Below are 25,753 nucleotides of genomic sequence, written 5' to 3'. Positions count from 1 at the left end.
TTTGAAGTGTGGGCAGAAACCGGAGCAGCCGGAGGAAACCCATGCAGACAGTGGTCCGAGGCTGGAATCGAACCTGGGTCCCTGGTGCTGTGAGGCAGCAGTGCTAACTTCAATCCAATAATCCAAAAGGAAAACCATATTTAGTGCCTTGCAATGTGTCTAGACTACATGGGGAAAACTCGTGTTCTAACAAACTATCTTCCCTTTTGAGGTTTTTTTCTCACATACCCCTGACAAAATCTGCTGACCCACTCTGGCAGTGTTTAGAAGATGCTATTTCAATGAAGGAAAACACTGGAAGTCAGAAAAACTACTTCCTGTGTTGCAAAGTAGAGGTGGTGGATTGGCTATGTACAGCATTTTTTACTTTCATTTTAAATAACGCATTAATATCTTGTACTAGTGGTAAAATTGTGGCACAACCCTTGTAACTTACACTCACCAGCATCACCCCTTTCCACAGCACAAGATCATGGGAAAGCTCTGCACACTGGTAAGTGGCCAGTCATTTCCACATTGAAGAGTCAAACTTACCTCACCTAGCGCATGTAATGAAAAATCTTTATTTTCATTTAACCAATGGATACCGCATCAGCTTACATGCAGCTTTTTAAAAGAAATCCTAATGTTTATCCTGTTTAATTTTCTGCATTCTGTTCATATGCGGGTCGGTGCCATCAAAACTTTGCAAACTGACTTCCATGCCAATAGCATGGCTCAGGACCATATTCTAACTAAGTTGGTCAATTTTGGAGGGCAAGAGAATTGTAATTCACATCAGGAATTTGCTGATAGCAGACTTGCATATAAATGGATTGCATCATAACTGAATTTAAGTTTTCTGTGCAAAAATCTTTCCTTTACTGAGATCCTGGAATAAGGACTGAATATTGCAATATTCCTGCTGGCATGAAATTGGTGCTTTGGGTATTGGATTGAAGGGGCCGGGATCTCGGAATCTTCTGTCACTCTGTCCTGAAAACTGGGTTGACAAGAGAGAAGCGAACTGTTCACTGATCTTCTACAATAATCGTCAACGTGCTGAGAACTTAGTTCAGCGAGGAGTTAAATATACAGGTTTTCCAGAAGAGCAGTTAATCTGTATTACTAATCTGCTGTTCCTAGTCTGTGCCAGGTTAATGCAGTATTAGATTTCTTGATGACAGTAAAATGAGCAGAGTTTTTGCAACCTTTCTGATCTGGCCCAATGTGTATCAGAGAAAATTTTAAATTAATTTTTATTTAAATTTTTACTCCTCTTTGCCAACTGCTGTAGAGAAGGGCAATGAGCACAAGTCTGAAGTCATACATGGCTGTTTAAGTGGCTAGACTCACTGGGTTGATTTCTGTTGTGGTAGGCATCTTGCAAACAGACTGGAAAGCCAAGGCAAGCAAACCTGCATTAACAGTTTGCACTGCCTTCCCACCACATTTTCCTCTTAACAGAAAAGCCCTCTCCCCCCCCCCCCCCACCCCCCCCCCCCCACCCCAGGAGCTGCCAGCCAATTGGAGAGCTAGCAGCTCAGCAGCCTCAGAAACGCTATCAGGAGCGGTGGCCACTTGGGACTGCACCAAGAAACAGAAGGCACGTTGTAATAAGTGGCCCTTGCAAGTGGAGCCAGTCAGGTAGGCCTTGATGGGTGTGTGTTGGGCACCTGTTAGGGTAGGGGACATAAAGACCATCGTTGCCAGGGGATGGGTGCCCTCCATGTGCTACAGGGTGACTGATTAGGAAACCATCCCCTCTATCTCTGGGATGTGACTGGATGGTATTCCCATGCAGCGGAAAGTGCACCTGCTACTGGTAAGTTTGCCAGCCGGAAGGTGAAAAGGCCACTCATTAGCTGCTTAAGTGGCTCAGTTATCCTTGAGAGGGCCTGTCCTCCACCTTTGCCATTAACTGGTAAAATGGCATGGCAGGCACTGTTCCATTTCCCTACCCTTCCGTGCCGTTTTTCGCCTTCCCTTCGTACATACGCTCTCCCAGCCCCTCATAAAAGCGCTGGTAAAACCGAGTCGATATTGACAGACTACACAGCAAATATTGTGTAGTGCTTGGCCAGTGCAATCACATCCATATTCACTCTCTGATCCACCAAGGAGTCTGCGCCTGTACTCTTGTAAGAAGCCTGTATTCTAGATGGTTTAGGATGGGAGGTAAATGTCCATGTCCCATGAATGATGATTTCCAAAAGACAAGCAAACTGATGTCACGGTGAACTGAGCTGATTGAGACATTGTCTCACTATTCAACCTTGGGACTGAGTCAATTACTGAAATCATGGAGAGGCCCTTTTGCAGGTGGTGCATTGAAATGGGCGGAAAATAAGGTCTCTGCCTCATTAGAGAGAAGCTGTGCTCCCCAAGCAATCAGAGTGGCTGAGTTAAAACAAGGAAAGTAAACCAAAGTGATGGTAAAGTTTTTCAATTTATTTCCTCACTTTGAAACTTTCGTTAAATTGATTTATAAATCAGCTCCTTCAATGTTAAAAGGGTCTGTATGTGCTGGTTTGCACTTACTGTGACAACGTCCCTTGTGGCAGACTGGTACAAAAGGTGAAGTCACATGGTATTGGGGTGAGCTGGTAAGATGGATACAGAACTGGCCTTAGTCATTGGAGACAGAGGGGAGCGATGGAGAGATGCTTTTCGGAATGGAGGGTTGTGAATAGTGACTTCATAAATGATTTGGAGGAAAACTTCGCTGGTCTAATTAGAAAGTTTGCAGATGATTTAAAGATTAGGGGAGTTGTGGATAATGAGGATTGTCAGAATATAGATCAGTTGGAGGCATGGGCAGAAAAATAGCAGATGGAGTTTAATCTGGACAAATGTGAGGTGATGCATTTTGAAAGGTCAAGTACACGTAGAAATTGTACAGTAAAAGGCAGAACCCTTTGGAGTATTGCTATGCAGAGGGATCTGGGTGTGCAGGTCCACAGATCACTGAAGGTGCCAGCACAGGTGGATAAGGGAGTAAAAAAAAGGCCTATTACATTCTTACCTTCATTGGAATGGGCATTGGATATAAGGAAAGGCAACTTATGTGGCAGCTTTATTGAACTTTAGTTAGGCCACACTTGGAATGTTGTGTCCAGTTCTGGTCACCACCTACCAGAAGGATGTGGATGCTTTGAAGAGAGTACAGAAAAGGTATTCTGGGATTTTAGTTACAAAGAAACATTGAATTGACTGGGTTTGATTTCACCGGAATGCAGGAAGTTTGAGGAGTGACCTGATCGAGTTTATAAGATTGTAAATGGCATGGATAGAATGGAAAGTGTGAGGCCTTTTCCCAGAGTGGAGGGTCAATTATTAGGGGACACAGGTTCAAGATGTGACAGGGGTGGGGGTGATGTTTAAAAAAGATGTGCGAGGCAAGTTTTTCACACCAAGGGTGGTGAGTGGTGGAAGCAGACACAACAGCATTCAAGAAATACCTGGGCAAGTACATGAATAAGGAGGGGATAGAGGAATATGGATCCTGTAAGCAAAGACAGTTTTATATGTAGGGCAAAATGTCAGCGCAGGCCTGGAGAGCTGAAGGGCCTATTCCTGTGCTGCAGTGTTCTTTGTTCTAGGTTTGCTCACTGCTAAGACCTGCTGTTAAGTGCTGGCAGTTCGCTGTCACCTTGGGAACGTTGTGAACAAATGAGTCTGTTCCTAACCTCCGAAGGCATGACTGCATAATTGGCAGGGTTAGAATTGTAGACTCATGTTCCTGGGCGAAGTACTTATTACAAAATCATCATGGAAGCAGGTGTAGGCTATTTAGCTCCTTGAGCTTGTTCTAACATTCAGTGAGATATTTGTTGACTCTGACCTAAATTTTTCAAACCGCCTTTGCATTATATCCATCTTTTATAAACAAAAATCAAATCAGTTCCATTATAAGTTGAGCATTTAACTTCGCATCAACTGTCATTTGAGAGCGAGATTTCCATTACCCTTTGTGCATCAAAGCGATTCGTACCTTCACTCTAGACTTGCACTTTTTGGCTCAGTCTTCCAACTCCTCGACTTTCCAATCAGCGGGAACAGTTTCTCTTCTCAAATTGTGTTCTGAGTATCTTAGAAATTTATAAGAATCTTCATTTTGTAAATTCCAGAGAATACAACTGTAGTTTGGAAATAATCTCTTTGTAATTTAATTCTTGGAGTCCAGCTACCATTGTTTTCCTCCTAAACTATGATGCTCAGAACAGAACATAATTCATTAACTCTTTTGATTAATTTTTGTATCACTCGCTGGCATTTTGATGATCTCCATAATTGGCTCCCCAAGACTCCTCGAATTTCCACTTTTAGATTTTTCACTATTTAAAAATAACTCTCTCTCCAGTATTTTAGGACTGAAATAGATAACCTCTCACTTTTTTGAACACTCATGTGCTACAGCTTAGTGTGATTTACATAAAATTACAAAGAGTTGTGAACAGATAATGATTCTAACTGAGCTGTTTATAATCAAGGCAACAGCACACCTCCTTATTCAAGCAGTGGCTGGAACTTCTCTGTATTTTGTAGTGTTGTCCAATAGCATTCCTCCACTGAATAAACTTTACTATGTTAGTTCTTGGTTTTACTTTTTGATCAGAGCTAATGCAATCCTGTAACGATTCATTTTGTAAATCAGGTAATTTTTTGCACATATTACAATATCATAGCCATTTGCTTCTTTGTGAAGCAGTTGAGTAACAGAGAACCAAAGTCCATTATTCAATCCCTTGGAGCTTGCTAGATGGTCCCACTGTCTGTATCAATCCCTGGGGTCCTGGAAAATGTTCTGTTTAAATATTTCTCCAATTCTCTTTTGAAAAACATTATTGACTGTTTCCACCTCGCTTCCAGGCGTTACAGTGCACTCCAAATCATAGCTTCATATTGCCTCTGGATTTTCAGCTAGTTACTTTAAACCCATGTCCTCTGGCTGTTGAGCCTTCTGAAAATAGAAACAGTTTTTTTTTAATGAGAGTCTTTGCTTTTGGGTACCTTTATCAATCTTCCCTTGACCTTCTGTGCTCTAATGAGAGCAGATTGAATTTCTCTCGCCTCTCCATGTACCTGAAGCTTTCCATCCCAGGTACCATTCTGATAACTTTCTGCAACCTCCCCAAGGCTTTTGACATCCTTCTGAAAATGTGCTACCCAGAATTGAATGCTAATTAGGTTGAGGCCTTCCCATTGGTTTATAAAGACTTAGCATAATGCCTTTGTCCTTTGTACTTGCATAATTCAGCTTCATCAGTGGCTGACAATTTTATAAACATTTAAAATGAAAGATCAGCCATGGGATCTCTTTGATCTGTTTTATCCCAAACCTGCAAATCCCTGTTTACTGATGCAAATTCTTTGTAGCAATGTGTAATACATAAGAGTGTACAAACTGATGATGAATAGCCAAAGTTCATTTGAAATTATCTTCATATTGGGCTGTAATGGTTTTGTTCATTATATTAAACACTAGGTAGGTGAATCTAACCTGTCTTTTTTAATAGTCCAAGCCTTTGCGTTGTGAGAAGGCATCAGAGGAGACTAACCCTGTGACCCAGAAACTGATAACCAACACAGAAAGTGACCTGCAGCTCAGCTTTGCCAAGCAGCGACGGACTAAAAGCTCCATGCTGCTGCACAAAGAGCTCGACGTGCGAAGCAAGAGGACAGCCCGGGACTACCTGTACAAAGTCAACGAAGCCATCTCCATACTATATGCCCGGCACGTGCTGGCTGCTCTGTTAGCTGACTGGCCAAGTGGGGTGCCAATCAAGGAGGATGTTCTCGGTCTCAACTGCCCATCACACATGGCCTACATACTTGATTTGCTTATGCAGCTGGAGGAAAAACCGCTGTGGAAAAGGTTGGTGACAGGCTTGTGAGCTGGGCCAGTGCTTCACTGGGCAGCATTTTACTTCATTCCTGATGAAGGGCTTTTGCCCGAAATATTGATTTTCCTGCTCACCTGATGTGCTGTGCTTTTCCAGCACCACTCTAATCTAGTCTCTGGTTTCCAGCATCTGCAGTCCTTGTTTTTTACCAAGCATTTTACTAAGGCATGGCTACCTGCCCAAAGTTCCCTTGGATTGAGGGACAGAATTCCAGGTCAATAGGGTTATATATGCCAAGTGGGGTTTAATAGACTCTTGCAAGCATGCAATGAAGAAGAGGGGGGAGGTGTGGGGCTCAGACAGAAATACTTCTGCGTGCAACACCAATTCAGAGCTGTAGTCTCCACTGTCAGGCAAAACATTTTTTAGAACAAGGGTAGATCGTATTGTCATGTCAGAAATGAATTCTTTCCTTCTCTTGCCCAACTTCACCCCTGAACACCTCTTTTTTATCCCCCCCCCAACACCTCTCTTCCCCCCCCCCCCAACACCTCTCTTCCCTCCCCCCCCCCCCCCCCCCCAACACCTCTCTTTCCCCTCCCCAACACCTCTCTTTCCCCCCCCCCCCCAACACCTCTCTTTCCCCCCCCCCCCCCCCCCCAACACCTCTCCCCCGCCTCCCCCCTCAACACTTCTCCCCGGCCCCCCCTCAACACCCTCCCTTAACACTTCTCTTCCCCCCCCTGCCAAACACCACCTCTTTCTCTTCCCCCCCCTCCCCCCACCCCCCACACCTCTCCCCCCACCCCCCACACCTCTCCCCCCACCCCCCACACCTCTCCCCCCCCCCCTTCTCTTCTCATAGCCTCAGACATAAGTATCCATATGGTTTACTGATTGGTTTATTTCTTACTAGTTTAAATGCCTCAGCACATGTAATGCTAATGTGGGAGAAACCACCAAAAGGAAAACCAAATAACTAAACTTAGCATATTCTTTATCCTTCTTTTGTATTATTGTCACTTGAGCCTGGAGCTTTCCCATTGTGTTTTTACATGTTTTTACATGTAAAACTATTTTCTGTGTGACAGTTTTACTGTCTTTTTGTTTGTCTCCATCAGATTCTGCAGAAAGTACTGCTTGGGTGCAGTGTGAACATGCTGGGGCCTCTGGCAGTGACAGCCTGTCAGTTTATGGAAGAGCCAGGAATGGATGTCCAAGTCAGGGAGTCCAAGCATCCCTATGACAACGACTCTACAATTGAGGTTTCCTAATAGCTTTTGTGTTGCAGTTTACTTTAAATGTAATGCCAGCCCACAATAGATGAGACTTTGGTGTAAGCAATGACAGATTGAAGCCCCACAGTCCTGTGTGTTTTTTTAACACACAAAAAGCACACTGATTTATTCAGTGCTTTTCAAACCATCAGGGCATCCAAAACACTATCCTTATGTCAGAATTAGTAAGCAAAGAGCAGTGACTAAATGACCAACAAAATTGCCTGATTTGGGAGGAGGGGGGTAACTGGTGTTTTTTGAGGAATAAACCTTTGGCCCAGCCATGAGGAACAACTTCTCTGCTCTGGCTCAAATAGTTACAGAACACCACATCTTGTAGATATTTTTCCATCAGTCTGTTCAGAGATGTTATTACATACCTCCTGGCTCAGAGGTATGGACACCAGACCGCACCTTGTACTAACAATCATGTTCTGTTTTGCCATTAAAAGCTAGGTGTCTTAGAGTGAGACTTGAACCCACGACCTTCTGACTTGGGTATGAATGCTACCTAAATGAGCAGTGACTTGTGGCCATTGCCACAGAACGTCTGTTAATAGACATAGAAGTAGTGAACTGGGCTGATGAGGCATTGAGTTGGTCATTCCCTCTCAATAACTATATACACACTTGAGAAGCTGAAAGGAATTAATGGTCAAACAAGAGCGATGGATTTTAATTAGTTTTAAAGATAAAATTCCAGAGAATTGAATAGGCGCTTTGTGGTGTGGTGGTAGTGTCCCTACCTCTGAACCAAGAAGCCCAGCTCTCAAGTCCAACCTGCTGCATAGTTGTGTAATAATATTTCTGAACATGTTGATTAGAAAATGAAAAAAGAGAAAAGAATGTGTTGTAAAAAGTAGCAAATTGTCTGGACCCTGCATTCTAGGGACTTAGAAGAGAAGTGGTGGGGATTCTAGAACAGTCCCTCTGAATTATTGCCACACAAGAGGTTGTTATGCAAGGTCAGGACTTACTGGATTGGGGATTGATTAACTAGCTAAGATAAACTTCTTAGCACCAGGGCTCAGTTCCAGCCTCAGACCACCATCTGGAGTTTGCACATTCTTTCCACATCTGTGTGGGTTGGGTTTCTGCTGGTGTTCCAGTTTCCTCCCACAGACTGAAGGTTTGCAGGTTGGGTGGATTAGCGATGTTAAATTACCTGTGGTGTCTAGGGATGTGCACACTAGATGGATTAACCATGGGGAATGCAGGGCTACAGGGATAGGGTAGGAGAGGTGGATCTGGGTGGGTAGGTCTTCAGAGGATCAATGTGGACTTGGTGGGCCAAATGGCCTGCTTCCACACTGCAGGGATTCTTTGATTCTAAATGGCTAATTTTCAAGATACTGTGCACAACAAGTGGAGTGCTGCAAAGAATCTGTGCTTGGGATTTCGGCTATTTACCATTTGTTTCAATGACTAAGATGAGGGAAATGTATGTTTTGTATGCAGAGTCACTGATGATACAGAGCTAGAGAAAATGAACTGAGGGGGCGGCAGAGAGTCTGCGAGGGGATATATAGCTCAGTTAAGTGGTTGAGTAAGAAGGTGGCAGATGGAGCATAATGTAGGAAACTGATAAATTATCCACTTAGATAACAAAAATGGAAAAAAAAACATATAAGGCTCGTAGTTGTTGGCATTCAGGAGTGTGTGCCTCCTTGAACATGCAAAGAAACTTGAAATGTCGGTGCAGTCAACCAGAGGAACACAAATGGTATGTTGATCCTTATTGCGGTGATCTCGCTGAAATGTTCGAGGGGTTCAGAGACGCTATTTTCAATGGATGCAGATTGTTGAAATAATCTCCAAGGAGAGCCTTTTCGAACATAGGTGTGAATTTTCTACACGTGGAAAATTTTGAATCTTTGGAATCTTGTTTTCCACATGACTCAGGATATCCAGTTATTGGGCACAGTCATTTTTTTTCTTCTTTAACCTGGTTGGAATTGTTGTGGCACCGAAATGGCCATGAGGTGGAACTTGAACCTGAACATTCTGGCCCAGATGCAGGGACACTATCACTGCACACAGCACTCCGTTGACTACATTAAAGGCTGAGGTCAATAGAATGGGAACATGCAGTCGAGAGAAGTTTAGCTAAGATCAAGGCACAGCAGACTCAAGGGACTGAGAGGTCTGCTTTTATTTTCCCTTCTCTCCTTTAATGTTATTTTTTAATCTGTTGGACAATGAGAATAAAAAAAAATGACACACTTGTACCATAGTTACGGCACCATTGATGTTTGACAAACAAATTTAGAATTGGACAGAATAGTCTCAACAGAGTGAAACTGGATTTGTAAATGTCCCTACAGTGCACTGAGGATTAAACTGGAAACATCCAACAAGTAAATCTTTGGGCAGCAAGTTAAAGCTGCTTGATAATCCATAGTCATCTCAATTTGTTATTTTTAACATTAATTTTGATTAATAGGAAGGTGGTGACATAATGGTCATGTCATAGACTAGAAATTAGAACCCCAGGCTAATGGTCCTCACTTTCTCCTAATGGCCTTGGGGCATGAGTTTGAATTTCACCAGAGTCTAGACTAAAAAACTGTCTTAACTGGCAGCCACATAACCACTGTTGCTTGTCGTTTAAAAACCCAACTGGTTCAGTAATGCTGTGTAGGGAAGGAATCTACCATCCTTATCTGGTCTGGCCTATATATGACTCCAGACTCTCACCAACATCATTGATTCTGAACTGCCTCTGGGTAATTAGGAATGGACAGTAAATGCTGGCCTAGCCATTGTCGCCATTCTGGTTCTTAATCACAAATCGGATATGATTTCTGTTCTTATGCAGTACTTCGCATGTTTCTCTCCTAGGTTTAGAATCTTCATTGGGAACAGTGATGAATCATCCAATAAAAGCTAAAGTTAGTTTTTCTTTTAACCTTTTAGGACAAAGTTCACATCCCTGGTGCTATATACCTATCTGTGAAGTTTGATCCACGATGTGTGTCTGAGGATGGCTGTGATGAGTTGTTGATGTCCAGCAGCAGTGACTACAAGCAAGATCGACATACATTCAGTGGATCATCACACAAGTGGATTGACTTTGATATTCCAGGTAGAATTTTCATACAATCGGTCAGTCATGATTTCAGGGTACAGAATGGTCTTGTTCATTACAACTGAGTATGTAACAATTTAGGTGTATACTGTTGAAGCCTTGGTTAATATCTTCCAACCTTCTTGCAATAAACCCTAACCTCTGAGAAGGGCGGCACGGTGGCACAGTGGTTAGCACTGCTGCCTCACAGCGCCAGAGACCCGGGTTCAATTCCCGCCTCAGGCGACTGACTGTGTGGAGTTTGCACGTTCTCCCCGTGTCTGCGTGGGTTTCCTCCGGGTGCTCCGGTTTCCTCCCACAGTCCAAAAATGTGCAGGTTAGGTGAATTGGCCATGCTAAATTGCCCGTAGTGTTAGGTAACGGGTAAATGTAGGGGTATGGGTGGGTTACGCTTCGGCGGGGCAGTATGGACTTGTTGGGCCGAAGGGCCTGTTTCCACACTGTAAGTAATCTAATCTAATCTAAAAAAGTAATCTAATCTAAAGTCAAATATTCCACAGTCATTCTGCAAAAGGAATAACTTGATCCATTGTGAATATACATAAAATGTAGCATTTTTCCTTCTATTTTAAACCAGGTGGGGAGATTGAATAGAGGTCAATAGAGTGTTCAAGAAAGCATACAACATGCTTTTCTTCATCAGATGGGTATTGAGTACAAGTCAGGTCATGTTACAGTTGTGCAAGGCTTTGATTCAGCCACATTTGGAATACTGCGTACGGTTCTGGTCACCACATTACCAAAAGGATGTGGATGCTTTGGAGAGGGTGCAGAGGAGGTTCACCAGAATGTTGCCTGGTATGGAGGATGCTAGCTACGAATAGGAGTTGAGTAGATTAGGATTGCTTTGATTAGAAAGGCAGAGGCTGGGGGGAGCCTGATTGAGATCTACAAAATCATGAGAGGTACAGATAGGGTGGATAGCAAGAAGCTTTTTCCCAGAGTGGGGGACTCACTACGGATCACGAGTTCAAGGTGAGAGGAAAAAAGTTTAAGGGAGATATGCATGGGAAGTTCTTTACGAAGAGGGTGGTGGGTCCCTGGAACATGTTGCCAGCGGAGGTGGTAGAGGCGGGTACGATAGCATCATTTAAGGTGTATCTAGACAAATACATGAATGAGCAGGGAGCAGAGGGATACAGATCCTTAGAAAATATGCGACAGGTTTAGATAGAGGATCTGGATCAGCACAGGCTTGAAGGGCCGAAGGGCCTGTTCCTGTGTTGTAGTTTTCTTTATTCTTTGGATAAACCATTTTAGAGCTCTCAAGCTGTCATTATAATTGTGAAGGTTAGAACCGCCTCTCACTCTAAATTAATCCTGACTCCTGAGAGATGTGGGAACTGATGTTGAAACTGGTTACTCACTCAGTAAGAATATGCTATTATCTTATGAGTCACCTTGAGAGAATAGGCAGGAAGGACCTTGGTAAGATTGCTTGAAGATGGTTCACAGTGGAGGTCTCTTTTACCACAGTGATGGCTTTAAAGCTTGATCCATTTCCTTAAGTTTGATCATGATCACTGCAGTGCACCTTCACAATACGTTTACTGTGATTGGAATTGCAGAGAGATCAATGGAGAGGGAGGGGGAAATGTGTGTGACAATGGAAGCCTGAATCCCGTATCCAGGAAAATGGGGGTTTAAAAGCCCAAAGTTCCAGTGATTGTTGGAGATTGCCCTCTGCCCTCTAAGTTCTTTATGAAATGTGTGCGCTTTGAGGGCATAGGGTTGTTCAAGTGAATACTGTACTGATAATATGCCTTGAGTGCCTCTATTAGTGATAACCATTTCAAAGCCTTTGCGTTGGACACAGTCTCTCTACTCTGTGAAAGACCAAGTATAGGGCATAGAGACTCACTTGAGGGAAAAGCAAATGGAAGGTCATGGTTTTTGTGGGAATTCATAAATGGCAACAATATCTGTTAAACTTGTAGCTCAACTTCTAATCCAGATTCTCAGGCTCATGTTCTGGGAACATGTGTTTGAATCCCACCATGGCAGATGGTGAAATTTGAATCCTGCGGAAATCAGGAATTAAAAGCTAGTCTGATCGTGATTTTGTAACCACTTACCAGATCTAGCCTGCATGTGATTCCAAACCCGTCAGGATGGCATGGTGGCTCAGTGGTTATGCACATTCTCCCCGTGTTTGCGTGGGTTTCCTCCGGGTGCTCCGGTTTCCTCCCAAAGATGTTCAGGCCAAGTGAATTGGCCATGCTAAATCACCCATCATGTTAAGTGCATTGGTCAGGGCTAAATACAGGGTATGGGAATGGGTCTGGGTGGGTTATTCTTCATAGGGTCAGTGTGGACTTGTTGGGCCAAATGGCCTGTTTCTGTACTGCAGGGAATCTAATCTAATCCCATGGTAATGTGGTTACAGAGTAATACAGCACAGAAACAGACACTTTGGTTCAACTCATCCATGCTGACCTTGTTTCCCAATCTAAACTAATCCCATTTGTCTGCGATTGGCCCATATCCCTCTAAATCTTTGCTATTCATGTACTTATCCAAATGTCTTTTAAACGTTGTAACTGTGCCTTCATCTACATTTCCTCCAGCAGTTCATTCAAACTACCTTCTGTGTGAAAGTGTTTAAATCTTTCTCCCCTCACCTGAAAACTCCACCCTATAGTTTTGAAGTCCCCCACCCTAGGGAAAATACCTTTGTTATTCAACTTATCTCTGCCCCTGATTTTATCCACCTCTGTAAAAATCTCCTCAATGTCCTAGGATCCAGGAGAAAAAAGTTCCAGTTTATCCAGCCTCTCCTTATAACTCAAACCCTCCAATCCTGGTAACATGTTTGTGAATTTTTCCTGCATCCTTTCCAATTTATGATATCCTTCCTGTAGCACAGCAGCTAGAACTGCACACGGTATTCCAAAAGTGACCTCACCAATGACCTGTACACCTGCAACATGACCTCCAAACTCTGATACTCCATGCTCTGAGCAATGAAGGCAAGCATGCTAAATGCTATCTTTATAACCCTGTCTACCTGTGACGCAACTTTTAAGGAACTGTGTACCTGAATGTAGGTCTCGCTGTTGACGACACTACCCAGGGCTCAGTCATTAACTCTAAGTCCTGGTTAAGTCCCAGACACTTTACTGGACAAATTAAGAATGGACAATAAATGCTGACCTGGCTATTGATGCCTTCATTCCGTTGTTACAACACGGAAGTTGACAGCTAAATCAAATCCGTCTTTATTCATAACACAATAAAATTAAAATGCTTACTGACCCTCAAAATTTGTCCCAATGGTTCCTGATCAGATTTTTTGAATAACCAGTACCAAACATCGAGTTGATAGCTTGAACAAAATAATTTAACAAATGATGATTAATACCAGATTTTCCTTTATTCATTCACGGACTGAGGGCATCACTAGCTATGCCTAGCATTTATTGTCCATCCCGTGTTGCCCAGAGGACAGGTAAGAGTCAGCCACATTGCTGTGAGTCTGGAGTCACATGCAGACCAGACCAGGTAAGGATGACAGTTTACTTCCCTAAATGGACATTAGCAGAAATTGAGCAAGAGAATCTAATTATCATCTTTGATATAACCCAATATCCTTCAATTTTTGTCCCTGTCCTTACAAAGACACACAGACAGACCGATGCAGTTAAGGGATAAATCAAAAGAAAAATTAGAAGTGTAACTTCTAAGCAGATTCTATGATCCGTAATATCACAGGCACATGGGATTGCATCTTGCTTGGTTTATGAAGACACTAGTCAATGCAATCTGTTTCCAGTGGGCTCAGAGGAATATTCAGCCCTAATCTTTCTGTTGACAACTCACGGTTCAATACCAGTGCAAACGTTGGTTTCTCTTTCTGTTCCTTTCCAATATTTACTGTGTTACATTGGCACCATAAGTCCCTGTTAATATCCAAACATCTGTATCTGCTTGCTCATAATGCATCTCTGGAACTGAAAACTCCACTGTGTTCTTTGAACATGATCAACCTGCAGTCAACTTGCAGGCCAGGTATCATAAACAAATTTCATTTTGTTTGGTCTCTTTGCTTTTTTTCAAAAAAAGTGTTGCCGTTCACAGCTCCAATCAAAATTGTTAGTCTCAACACAGTGAATGGAAGGGAAAAAAGAACTGCTGATATAAATTGGATTCAGTTTTGGATGTAGGTTTGCTCGCTGAGCTGCAAGGTTCATTTCCAGACGTTTCGTCACCCTACTAGGTAACATCTTCAGTGGGCCTCAGGCGAAGCATTGTACATGATTCCTGCTTTTTGTTTATATGTTTGGATTTATTTGGGTTGGTGATGTCACCAAAGTTTGAGCCTGAAGCCCACTGAAGATGTTACCCAGTAGGGTGACGAAATGTCTGGAAATAAACCTTCCAGCTCAGCGAGCAAACCTACATCCAAAACCTCAACCTGAGCTACATATCTTCTCAAAGCTTGCTATGGATTCAGTATTATTTGCACCTGAGGTTCTACTTAACAAAAGTGAATTTTAGTGTTCTGGATCTAATGGTACAGTTGCAGCATCTAGGAATACAGTAAGATTTTCTTGTGATGTGGATTAAATTTTGATGTCTTACGTATTCTTCTTTATCTGTGGAGAAGGGAAACTTTGGCAAAAATGTGAAATATGTAGAAACCATGTGAATAATGTGGGTTGTTTGGAATAATTGCAGTTCCTGTACTGCAAACAGGAAATGCTGCAAGTCTGGCAACAGTTTGTGAATAGAGAAACAGTTCATATTGAAGACAGTAACATTTCATCTGATGGGAAAATAATTAGGAGTAGGTTTGCTTCAATTTAGAGGGAGGAGAGGACAAAAGGGAAGTTCTCTGATAGAGTGGAGAACAGGAGGGATTAGGTGATGAGACAGTGATGCAACGTGGGACTGAAGGGTTAGTGTGGTAAAAAAACAAGTAAAGATGTAAATATTGGAGGTGTAGATAGTAAAAGCAGAACCAGTAGCATCATGCATTCTCCAAAGATTAAACAAAGTGCGGTCTGAGGTTGCAGAATGCAGTGTAGAGCCCAGAACTGCCCTGCCCAACTTGCATTAGGTTTCAAGGGAGCATAGGAGTGGAGCAGAGAAGTAAATTGACAGGTCACTGAAAAATTTAAAAGTATGACAGCTAGATAACTTTCAGTAAAGCACAATCTGACTTCACTTAATTGATTTTGCAAAGCAGCTTGCTGCTCACTGACCTCTGCTCCACTTTTGAATCCTCTCCCACAATCACCACAGAATCCAGAACAAGGGAGCTATGACCATCTGGGATATGCCTAAAAATAACTTCGAACAGCTCACAAATGATCTGTTATAGTATTCTCTGAAAGAAATTTATTTTAGTTTGTTCTCAGGATGTGGTCCTCTCTGGTAACTTCAGCGTTTAATATTCATCCATACAGTTAAAGCAGAAATTTTTACAGGTTACATGATTGTGGGACTGGGTAATGGGCATTTTAGGATTTTAAGACCATCCAATAGCTGCATGTTATTTAATACAAATTCTCAAATTGTTGGGAATTGAACTTGTGTAAATGATTGGCCTAGTAGTGTTGTGTTGTGGTTAGCATTTTTCTAGATTAGTGGTGCTGGAAGAGCACAGCATCCTCCTCTCTCTACAAGAAGTTTTCTTCCTCTCTCTACAAGAATCTCAGGGAGTCCCTCTCCCACTGCAACTCCCAGGTCATTTCCTCTGCCCTGAAGCTCTTACTCTAAGCTACTTTCTCCCCACCCCCACCCTCCTCTAGCTTATCTCTCCAAGCTTCAGGTTCACTGCCTTTATTCCTGATGAAGGGCTTTTGCCCGAAACGTTGATTTCGAAGCTGCTTGGATGCTGCCTGAACTGCTGTGCTCTTCCAGCACCACTAATCCAGAATCTGATTTCAAGCATCTGCAGTCATTGTTTTTACCTTGTTAGCATTTTTCTGTCTACTGATTCAAAACTCAGCACAACGTTATCTTGGGAAATGAGCCCCTTTTTCTGAAAGTGAATTTTCAGAAAGAAGCAACCTCAAAAGAAACTAGAACTGATTACTTCAATATATCTGACTTGAATAGCCATGTTCAGCCACATTTTACACCAAAACCTGGTGATGCACAAATGTTGATCTGTTTATTACTTATATCCAGATTGTTGGGCCCTGTGCAATGTTTATTTTTCTCATGTTGATTTCTGTTTTTTCACAATAGCATTTCTCACGTAATGGACATGATTTTTTAAATTTCTTCTAGGTGATACACTGTATTACAGGTTTATATCAGACTTAGACACCAATGACTGGGGTTATAAATTCACAGTGACAGGAGGTCACCGTGGACGGTTCCTGACTGGTGAGTATATCCATTCGTGGGGAAAGTCACCTAATTTCTGTCTGATAATCTTTGCTCTTTTGCTTTCTTCTTTGCTTCTCTCTTTCCTTTCTAGTCTGTCTACTATTTTCTTTTGTCTGTTCTCTCTTATTCTGTGTCATGGCACAAGGCACTTGTCTGATGTTAGCTGGAGTGTTGCGTACAGTTCTGGATATCACACTTTAAGAAGGATGTGAATGCGTTGAATAGAATGCAGCATTGGCCCATTTATAGGTCGTGTACATTTTGTATTTGGACCTTCAGCTCTGGAATTACCTCCACAAACTTCTCTGCTCCATCTTCACTTCCTATTTAAAACGCCATTTAAAACCTACCCTTCATACTGAGCGTTTGGTCATCTACTCTACTATCTCCTTTATATGGATGAATATTAAATATTATCACAGTGCTGTCACACTCTCGGCCCCCTCACTCCCAACTCTCGGCCATCCAGATTTTCCCCCATTCACAGTCCCTACCTCTTCAGTCGCCCCCAGTCCTCTCCAGTTGCCTCTCCCACCCCAGTCGTACTCGTCCTCCTCTCCAGTCACTCCCCCATCCAACTCCTATCCTCCTCTCCAGCTCCACCCTCTTCTCTCCAGTATCCCCCCTTCTCTCCAATGCCCACCGTGCTCCAGTCATCTGTCTCCGTCCTCTCCAGTCCCCCACACATGCCGTCCCCCAACTCCTGTCATTCCCCCACTTCTGTCGCTCTCTCCTCCGATCCACTCGCCCCCAGTCCTCTCCAGTTGCCTCTCCCACCCCAGTCGTACTCTCCCTCCTCTCCAGTCACTCCCATCCAACTCCTATCCTCCTCTCCAGCTCCACCCTTCTCTCCAATGCCCATCGTGCTCCAGTCATCTGTCTCCGTCCTCTCCAGTCCCCCACACTTGCCGTCCCCCCAACTCCTGTCATTCCCCCACTTCTGTCGCTCTCCCCTCCCATCCAGTCGCCCCCGCCCCCCGCTTCCTCTCCAATTCCACCTCTTCCTCTCCACTATCCCCCCAACTCTCCAGTTCTCCCCCTCCCCTCCAGTTGTGCCATAGTTGCACCCCCTCTTTCCCTTTTTCCATGCCTTCTCATTACCTCCCCTCTCCCGGTCCCATCTGCTGTCACTCTGCTCACTTTATGACTTGTATTCTCACGTCTGCTGGGTGATCTATACTATCATCTGTTAGAAATAGCTGCACCCATGCACACAACTGCAAACCTATGTTTTTTGACAAATTAATCCTAGGTGTTTGAAATTGATAATAAGACCAGATTTTGTTTTAATTTACACGTGCTGCTTGTTTTCAATGCATTTTCTCGCCATATACCTAGATTTATGGTGTATTTACTGTAATTGGAGAAGGATCTAAACCTATTAAGTGATTTTTGTGTAAAATCATTGGGACTTGTTATGTAAAAGCAACCAATCTCCTCCTCCAATTGCGTAACGGCAGTTTCATGTTTCAGTTGTGAGAATTTGCCACTGTTGGTTAAGGAGTACAGCTACACCTCTGAATGGCAAGGGGCTTGCTGCAGGCATTCCCCATTTTTGGCCTCCTGTCCTGATGTGTTCTTCTTTCTCACCAGGGTTTGAGATACTCAAGCAAATGGTTTCAGAGGAGAGGATTCTCCCACACCTTCCAATGGCGGAAATCTGGGAGTGGCAAGTGGGTGTGGCCTGTCAGCAAATGGGACATCAACGACTAAAGGCAGTTCATCTGCTTTTGAAGATCTTACAGTGCAGCTGTCACAGGTATGGCAGCACCTCTGAAACAGGGAGTGCAGTTCCACTCTGTGTGGTCATGCTGTTTATTAAAATTGCTGATGACACTTTATTTAGGGATGGGGGAGCCAGTAAGTTATCTCGGCTGGGACGAAACTCCCTTTGTCAAGGTTTCTGGAATCTCCTGTGCCCAGTGACACATGAGGGAACCTGTCCTTTCCACACTCATCTGTCGAGAGCAAGATATTTGACTGCAATCCGTGTATTATCTTGCTTCATCACAAGCAGCTGGTTGTTTACATCTGCCAATCTGTAATAGACCCATTTCTATTGGAAAAATGTCGTTTTTACATGTGCAGGTCATTAAGCTGACTCCTCGACTTGGTGAATAGTGTGTTGCCTTTAGGCTAGCTTCTGTCGGTTTGAGCTGTCTGATGTGTGCCTCCCTAACAAGGGTAGCACCTCCAGCAGAATAGCTCCAGGGCTGTAGGAGCACATGGCCTTCTCACCATGTTGAGGTGCAGTTCTCGGATAAGTCATAGCGTGGGTTTTGAATGCTTGTTGCTGAATGTTCAGCAAATCTCATCATCTGGCTGGGGTTCAGAGACCTCAGTATTTCTCCAGATGGGAAGTTTCACAGTGGTTCAATGTTTGCCGACTTGCGAACACTTTGTGGTGCGGGAGGTCCAGTACATTAAGTGGGGCTGCCTTATGTCCTAGTGTCTTGAAAATAACCAGTGGAATGGTAAATTAGCTGCAGGCTAAGACAGACTGTAGCACTCCCTGAGTTGAATGTAGTTGTGCTTCATCTGCACCTAACATAAAATTAGATTATACATGTCATCAGAGCCATTGCACGTGTTAGAAAATCTTGTAGAGCCCCAGCGATTTCTAAAGAGTATGGTGTTGCAAAACCAACTTTGTGATTCTTTGAAGAAGTAACAGAAAGAGTGGACAAGGATAATGCAGCAGTTATCATTTACTTTGACTTTCAAATATCTTTTAATAAGATGGCACAAAGAACCTAATCAATAAAATAATTATTCAAAACCTAGATCTTTGGAATACAAGGAGGCCATTTGGCCCTTCAAGCCTGTTCCACCATTCAATAGACCATGCAAGTTGTAGAATAGAGAACTGTGTGGTGGCAAGTTGGCCATCAGGGAGTCAGGTGAAATACGTCGGATTAGAGCAGGTCTGAACTAGGGTCCCACAAAGACCTGGGGCTTCTATTTGTCAAAGATATTGACAGTTTAGACTTTGGTGAAATCAAGAGCAAAAATTTCTAATTTTGTGAATGACATAAATCTGGAGGATTAACCAGTTCAGAGTGGGCTGCAACAAGTTATAGGTGGGAACATTGGTAAACACATAGAATGAGCAGACAGTTGACAAATAACTTTGCGAGGTAGTTAAGTATGAGATATTACATTATGGAGGGATGATGTGGGCTCAATGGACTGAGTGACCTACTTCCTCACTGTATAGGGATTGCATGAGTATATGGAGAAGCTAGGCAAACAGTTGAAGGAGAAGGGAATAAGGAGTGATGCTGATGGAGTTAGATTGCAAAGGATGATAGAAGAAACCCCAGTGTGAACTTATTTTGCCAACTGGCCATTTTTGTGCTTTGTATTTTATATAATTCCATGTTTCTAAAGAAATACTTCTGTCAGTAAATGCATAACTTTTTAAAATGGGTTTTCACATTGACTGTACCTGACATGTGTTTTTAATATCTCACTTGGAGATAAAAGTTGCCATTGTCCTACTGGACCACCGGGCTGCTCCTTCATTAAAGAGAGACAGTGGTGCTTTAACCTGAGGGTCACTGTATCTCTGAGGGGATTGGGTTGAGAAGGAGAGTCTTTCCTGACCTCAGCCAGTGTGGGAATTGTTTTACTCAGACACATAAATGTTATAAGTGAGTGTATGCATGTATGCAGATCTAAAGGCAAAAGAAGGGGATTTCTCAATGATGGTGTGAAGTATCCATGGCGTTTATTGAATGGTTAATTTGAATTACTGGGTAACTCTGGGCGCCTCAGTGGTTAGCACTGCTTCCTCACAGCGCCAGAGACCCGGGTTTGATTTCAGCCTTGGGCAACCGTCTGCATGGAGTTTGCACATTCTCCCCGTATCTGCGTGGGTTTCCTTCGGGTGCTCCGGTTTCCTCCCACAGTCCAAAGATGTGCAGGTCAGGCGAATTGGCCATGCTAAATTGCCTGTAGTGTTAGGTGCATTAGTCAGGGGGAAATGGGTCTGGGTGGGTTACTCTTCAGAGGGTTGGTATGGACTTTTTGGGCTGAAGGGCCTGTTTCCGCACTATAGGGAATCTAATCTAATATTTTGCGGTCAACTGATTTTTGAATCATGAGGAGTAAACTCTGCACCTTCAAAATTTAAAGCACGGGAAATCTGACTTCTAACCTGTTATACTTGATGGCTCAAATAATCACTATTATTATTGTTTATAATGTGTCAGATTTTGCAAATAAATTACAGGTGCAAATAATAAAATAAAAAAGTCAATGTAATCCATCCTCCAATTAATTTTAAATGTACCACTCAAACTTAACCAGTCAAATGGTTTCTTCCTCCAATTTTAGATTGGTATTTTTCTTAATCATGTACAGATAAAAATGACACACATAATTAACATTACTTTTTTTTAAAAAGCTCCTTCCCAGGGAAAACACACACTGATTGTAACTATTGTCATTTAATTGTTACAGAAACTTGGCTTCCTGTCTGGACCCTGAGTAAGCTGATAGGGAATAGTTTATAGTTTAGAGGCACTTACTAACCTCTTCATGATCAATTATGAATGACCTGGATAAGGGAACCAAATGCAACATTTCCAGATTTGCTGATGAGACAAGACTAGGTGAGATTGAGAGTTCTGTGGAGGATGAAAGGTCATTTCAGAGCAATCGAGACATGTTGAGTCTGTGGGCAAACTCATGATGGAAGTCATACACTTTACTGTGAAAAACAAAAAGATCTTATTATTTAAATGGTGACATATTGGGAAGTGTAGACATACAAAGGGATCTGGATGTCCTTGTACACCTGTCAATGCAAATATGTAGGCAAATGGTATGTTGTCTTCATTGCCAGAGGATTTGAGTTCAGAAGTAGGGGTGTCTCACTGCGATTATACAAGACCTTAGTGAGACCTCGACTGCACATTTTGGTCTGCCTACTAAAGAGAGACTATGCTTGCCATTGATCAAGTACAGAGTGGGTTCACAAGACTGATACCGAGGGTGGCAGGACTGTCATGTGTCCGACTGGGACTAGTTTAGAAAGAATGAGAGGTGATCTGATTGAAATATATAAAGTTCTAAGAGGGTTGGTCAGGCTAGATGCTGGGAGCATGCTGGGTTGGGGAGTCTAGAACCAAAGATTACAGTCTCAGGCCTACGGGATTGACCACTTAGGGCTAAGATGAGGAAACAATTCTTCACTTCGAGGATTGTGAACCTGTGGATGCTGGGTCACTGAGTACATTGAAGAAAGAGTTGGATAAAATTTTAGGTATTAAAGGCATCAAGGGGTGTGGAGAGAAAACAGGAAGATGACATTGAAACAGGATCAGCCATGATCATTTGGAAATGTGGATCAGGCACAAAGGGCTGAATGGCCTATTCCTGCTCCTAGTTTCTATGTTTACCCTGTTGGATATAAAACAAGAAATGATTGAAGCTTTTAACGAAGGCAATGCAGGAATCATGGGGGACTTTAGTCTTGGTTTGCTTAGATCAATCATTTGGTAAAGATCATCTGAAGGATGAGTGACAAGGTTCTGTGGCAGTTTCCTGGATTATAACATTGTGGAATCAGCTGAGGATAGAGCTATTTTAGAACCTAGTGCTGTGTAATGAGGCAGGATTAATTGGTAATCTCCATAAAAACAATCTGATAAGAAATGCTGATTAAAATATAATTGAATACCATACTAAGTGTGAAAGTGACCCACTCCAATCGCAAGAAAGAATCTTAAACAACATCAATGCATGGGCAAGAGCAGAGAGCTGGCTGGTATTGACTGGTAAATAGATTAAAAGATAAATTAGCAGTGGGAAACATAAAGAAAATTCAAAATATGTAATGAAATGCATTCTGTTGAGGAAAAAGAAAACTTAAAGATTCCTTTGTGACTTACTGAGGATGTTAAGGCAAGTATTAAATTGAAAGAAGAGGCTGCTAATGTGGCAAAGATAAGCTTGAGAATTGGATGTGTCTAGAAACTAGCAAAGGGGTATCAGATATTTAATAACTGAGTCAAAATAAAATTGAGTAAACTAGCCATGAATACACAAATCGGTTATAAGAGCTTCCATACGTACATAAAAAGTACGAGAGTAAATAAAGTAAACACTGATCTCTTAAAAGCAGAGGCAGGGCAAATTATCATGAGAAATGAGGAAATGACAGAGAAGTTGTACAAATGTTTTGTCTGTCTTCGTGGTAGGAGACACGGGTTACATTCCAGAAATAGAGGATAACTGCATGGTTAAGAAGAGTGAGGAAATTAAGGCAACAAATATCAGCAGATGTCACAGGGTTCCAAAAGAAATATTTGCAAAGATGTTGGGTGCACACCTATAACTTCTCAAACGTTTGTAGATTATCGAAGGTTCCTAGCAAATTGGAAGTTGGCAAATGTAACACTATTCAAGAAAGGAGGGAGAGTGTGACCAACTATTAGCCTGACAGCAATCATCTGGAAAAGTTCTGGAATGTATTCTGAAAGAAGGCTGAACCATGCCCTTAGAAAATCATAGTTAAGTCAGTCTGGTTTTTATGAAAAGGAAATCCTGCGCTGCAAATTTCTTAGTATTTTTGAGGCAGTACTAAATAGGATGGTTAGGGCAAACCTGTAGATGTAATATATCAGAATTTCCAAAAGACAAATGAAGAGATACCAGAAAAAGGGATAATATACAAGATAAAGGCTTAAGTTGGGGTAGCATGTTAGCTTAAATAGTGTATCGTCTATTTGAAAGGGAGCTAAAAGTAGAGATAAATGAGGAATTTTTGCAAGTTGGGAAGCTGTAGTTAATGGAGTGCTGTAGGGATCAGTGTTGATGCCTCAGGTATTTACAATCTACATTAATGACTTGCATAAAGAGACAAAGAGAAATCTATTTAAATGAAACAAAGAACTGTGGGTGCTGGAGGTCTGAAATAAAAAGAGAGTGCTGGAGAGATTCTGCAGGTATGGCAGCATCTGTGGAGACTAAATGTTTTGAGTCCAGTGACCTTTCGTTAGAACTGAAAGCAGCTGGGAAATGGTGGTATTTATGCTGACAACAGGAGGGGACGGTCTGTGGGGAAAGGGGTGAGATGGATAGATGGAGACGGTGCCTAGAAATAAAGGGGGAGAAAAATTGGTAATGATGATTACACTGGGAAGAAATTAATCCTGATAAAGGGAATTGTGAACAGTTGAAAATGTTGGCTGCTGGGAACAGCCTGAAAAGATCAAGAGTCAAGTCTGGTAATGAAGGAAGGTATTCACTTCTGAAATTATTAAACTTCAGGTTGAGTCCTGAAGGCTGTAAGGGCCAACTGTAGAAGATCAGGTGGTGTTACTCCAGCAGGACTGAGACAAAAATGTTGGCATGGCAACACAGTGATGTGCTGAGGTGGTAGGAAATTGGGACCTGGGGTCATTTGTATGGACAGAGGGGATGTATAAACGTATCTTGGTTGCTGACAATACAAGGATACCAAGAAACTGCACAACGAAATGCATCTGTCTACTTAGAGTCATAGAGATGAACAACAACGCAGCAGATGGAGGATAATGGGGGAAGTGAATGGCTATTCACTTTGGTCTTAAGAACAGAAAAGCAGATTTTTTTAAAAAACTTATGAAACTTGCAAATGTTTACTTTGAGACTTGGATGTAATGCGTACAAGGAGTGCAAAGTTTATATGCGAGCTAAACAAGCAATTCGGAAAGCATGTTGGCTTTTATTGCAAAGGAGTTGCAGTATAGGAATAAAGAGGTCTTGCTAGAATTGTAGCTTTGTTCAGAGTGCAGCTAAAATACCTTTGCAAGTTTCATCTCCATATTTAATAAAATATTTACTTGCATTGGCGATGGTGTAGCGAAGATTCACTACATCAGTCCCTGACATAAGTGTGTTGACCTGTGATCGACTGAGTAAGTTGTGTCTGGGCTACCTTCAGTTTAGAAGAATGAGAGATAATGACATTGAGACCTGCGTGGTTCTGAAGGGGCTTCACTAAAAGATTGTTGCAGAATCCAGACAAAGTCTCAGAAGAGGTTGATCATTTATGGTTGTGATGTATCACTCAATGGGTTGTGAGTCATAGATTTATGCAGCATGGAAACAGACCCTTCAGTCCAACTCAACTTTGAAACACTGCCCTCAGTGGGATGTGAACGCTCCACTGTTGAATATTTTTGATCTTGAGGATCTGGGAATATGGAATGGGCAGGAAAGTGGAGTTGAAGCCAAAGATCAGCGATGATCATATCTGCTGTGGTGGAGCAGACTCGATGGGCCAAATGGTCTACTCAGATTGCAGAAATTAGAATCGTAAATTCTATCTGAGTGGTGGGGTTTTCCATTTGTTATGGACACATTCCCTGAAGAAGCAAGATGCTTCATGCCAAGATTTATTTGATGTATTGAAGAACAAGAGGATGATGTGGCAATCAAACAGATAAAGGAAATGGGATGTTGTGTAAGTATGTGGGCATTGCCCGACTGGCATAGCTTTAACATTGGTACTTTGTTATTGAGTCAGAGGGTATTGCTGGCCTGCATTTATTGCCTATCCCTAATTGCCGTTGAGAAGCTGGGGGCGAGGATAACGAGGGATGCTGCTCTTGTCGTCAACATGCACGCTCTGAGTGGCTGAGTTCTCGTTATTCCTTACAATGATTCAAGAAATCAATTGAAAGTTTCAAACCAGTGTTTTTTTCTGGTAACCCAGGACATTCCTGCAGTTTACCACTAGTCTGCACTATTGGATAAGGGTCCTTTGTGTAACATCAGCTTGCTTTCACAGTTCACTGCCAGAATCTTGTATTTCATAGTTCAGCCATACTTCCATAAAATTTTTATTTGTTAAGTTGATTAAATGCTGTTGGACTGCTCCTGTGAATGTGACTTCCAGATGTAGAGGAGAACCTAAAATAGGAGATAAACATAAAAGGGACAGAGACTTAACATGTCCCTCTTTGTTTCAAAAGTATAAACATTTTTATTCCAATATTTATATCTGAATAAACATCTTATATTATCCTTGTAAAATAGTTTGTTTCGCACCCTGCCAAGGTGAACTGAAGACAGCTGCACACAATTGCACAGCTGTGAGCAGGGGCTGCTGCAGCTGGTTGCTGCTGTGAATGTACGCCAGCGTTTCCTGCCTGAACATTTCCACTCCCATCCCTTCAAAACAGGTGTTTCCACGCTCACAAGAAGTTGTATTGACCTCTTGCATCTCCACG

At 42.4% G+C, this 25,753-nt stretch overlaps 1 protein-coding gene across 3 annotated transcripts in view; it reads left to right on the top strand.

Annotated features, from left to right (window-relative positions):
• Nucleotides 1–25,753, top strand: part of zzef1 (zinc finger, ZZ-type with EF hand domain 1) — a 244,983-nt gene that overhangs the window by 190,629 nt on the left and 28,601 nt on the right. Inside the window, exons 49-54 of one of the 3 annotated variants that reach the window (XM_072589324.1) lie at nucleotides 464–493; nucleotides 5,499–5,861; nucleotides 6,947–7,090; nucleotides 10,019–10,187; nucleotides 16,428–16,526; nucleotides 18,123–18,288. In XM_072589324.1, the coding sequence (XP_072445425.1) occupies nucleotides 464–493; nucleotides 5,499–5,861; nucleotides 6,947–7,090; nucleotides 10,019–10,187; nucleotides 16,428–16,526; nucleotides 18,123–18,288 (971 nt within the window). Of the gene's footprint in view, nucleotides 1–463; nucleotides 494–5,498; nucleotides 5,916–6,946; nucleotides 7,091–10,018; nucleotides 10,188–16,427; nucleotides 16,527–18,122; nucleotides 18,289–25,753 lie in introns of those variants that run through there. The other 2 variants (XM_072589320.1, XM_072589323.1) reach the window with 2 other exon arrangements.

This window comes from Chiloscyllium punctatum, chromosome 19 (assembly GCF_047496795.1).
Source record: "Chiloscyllium punctatum isolate Juve2018m chromosome 19, sChiPun1.3, whole genome shotgun sequence".
NCBI lineage: Eukaryota > Metazoa > Chordata > Chondrichthyes > Orectolobiformes > Hemiscylliidae > Chiloscyllium > Chiloscyllium punctatum.
Note: the sequence above shows the minus strand (reverse complement) of the source record. Positions and strands in the feature narration are given on the sequence as shown.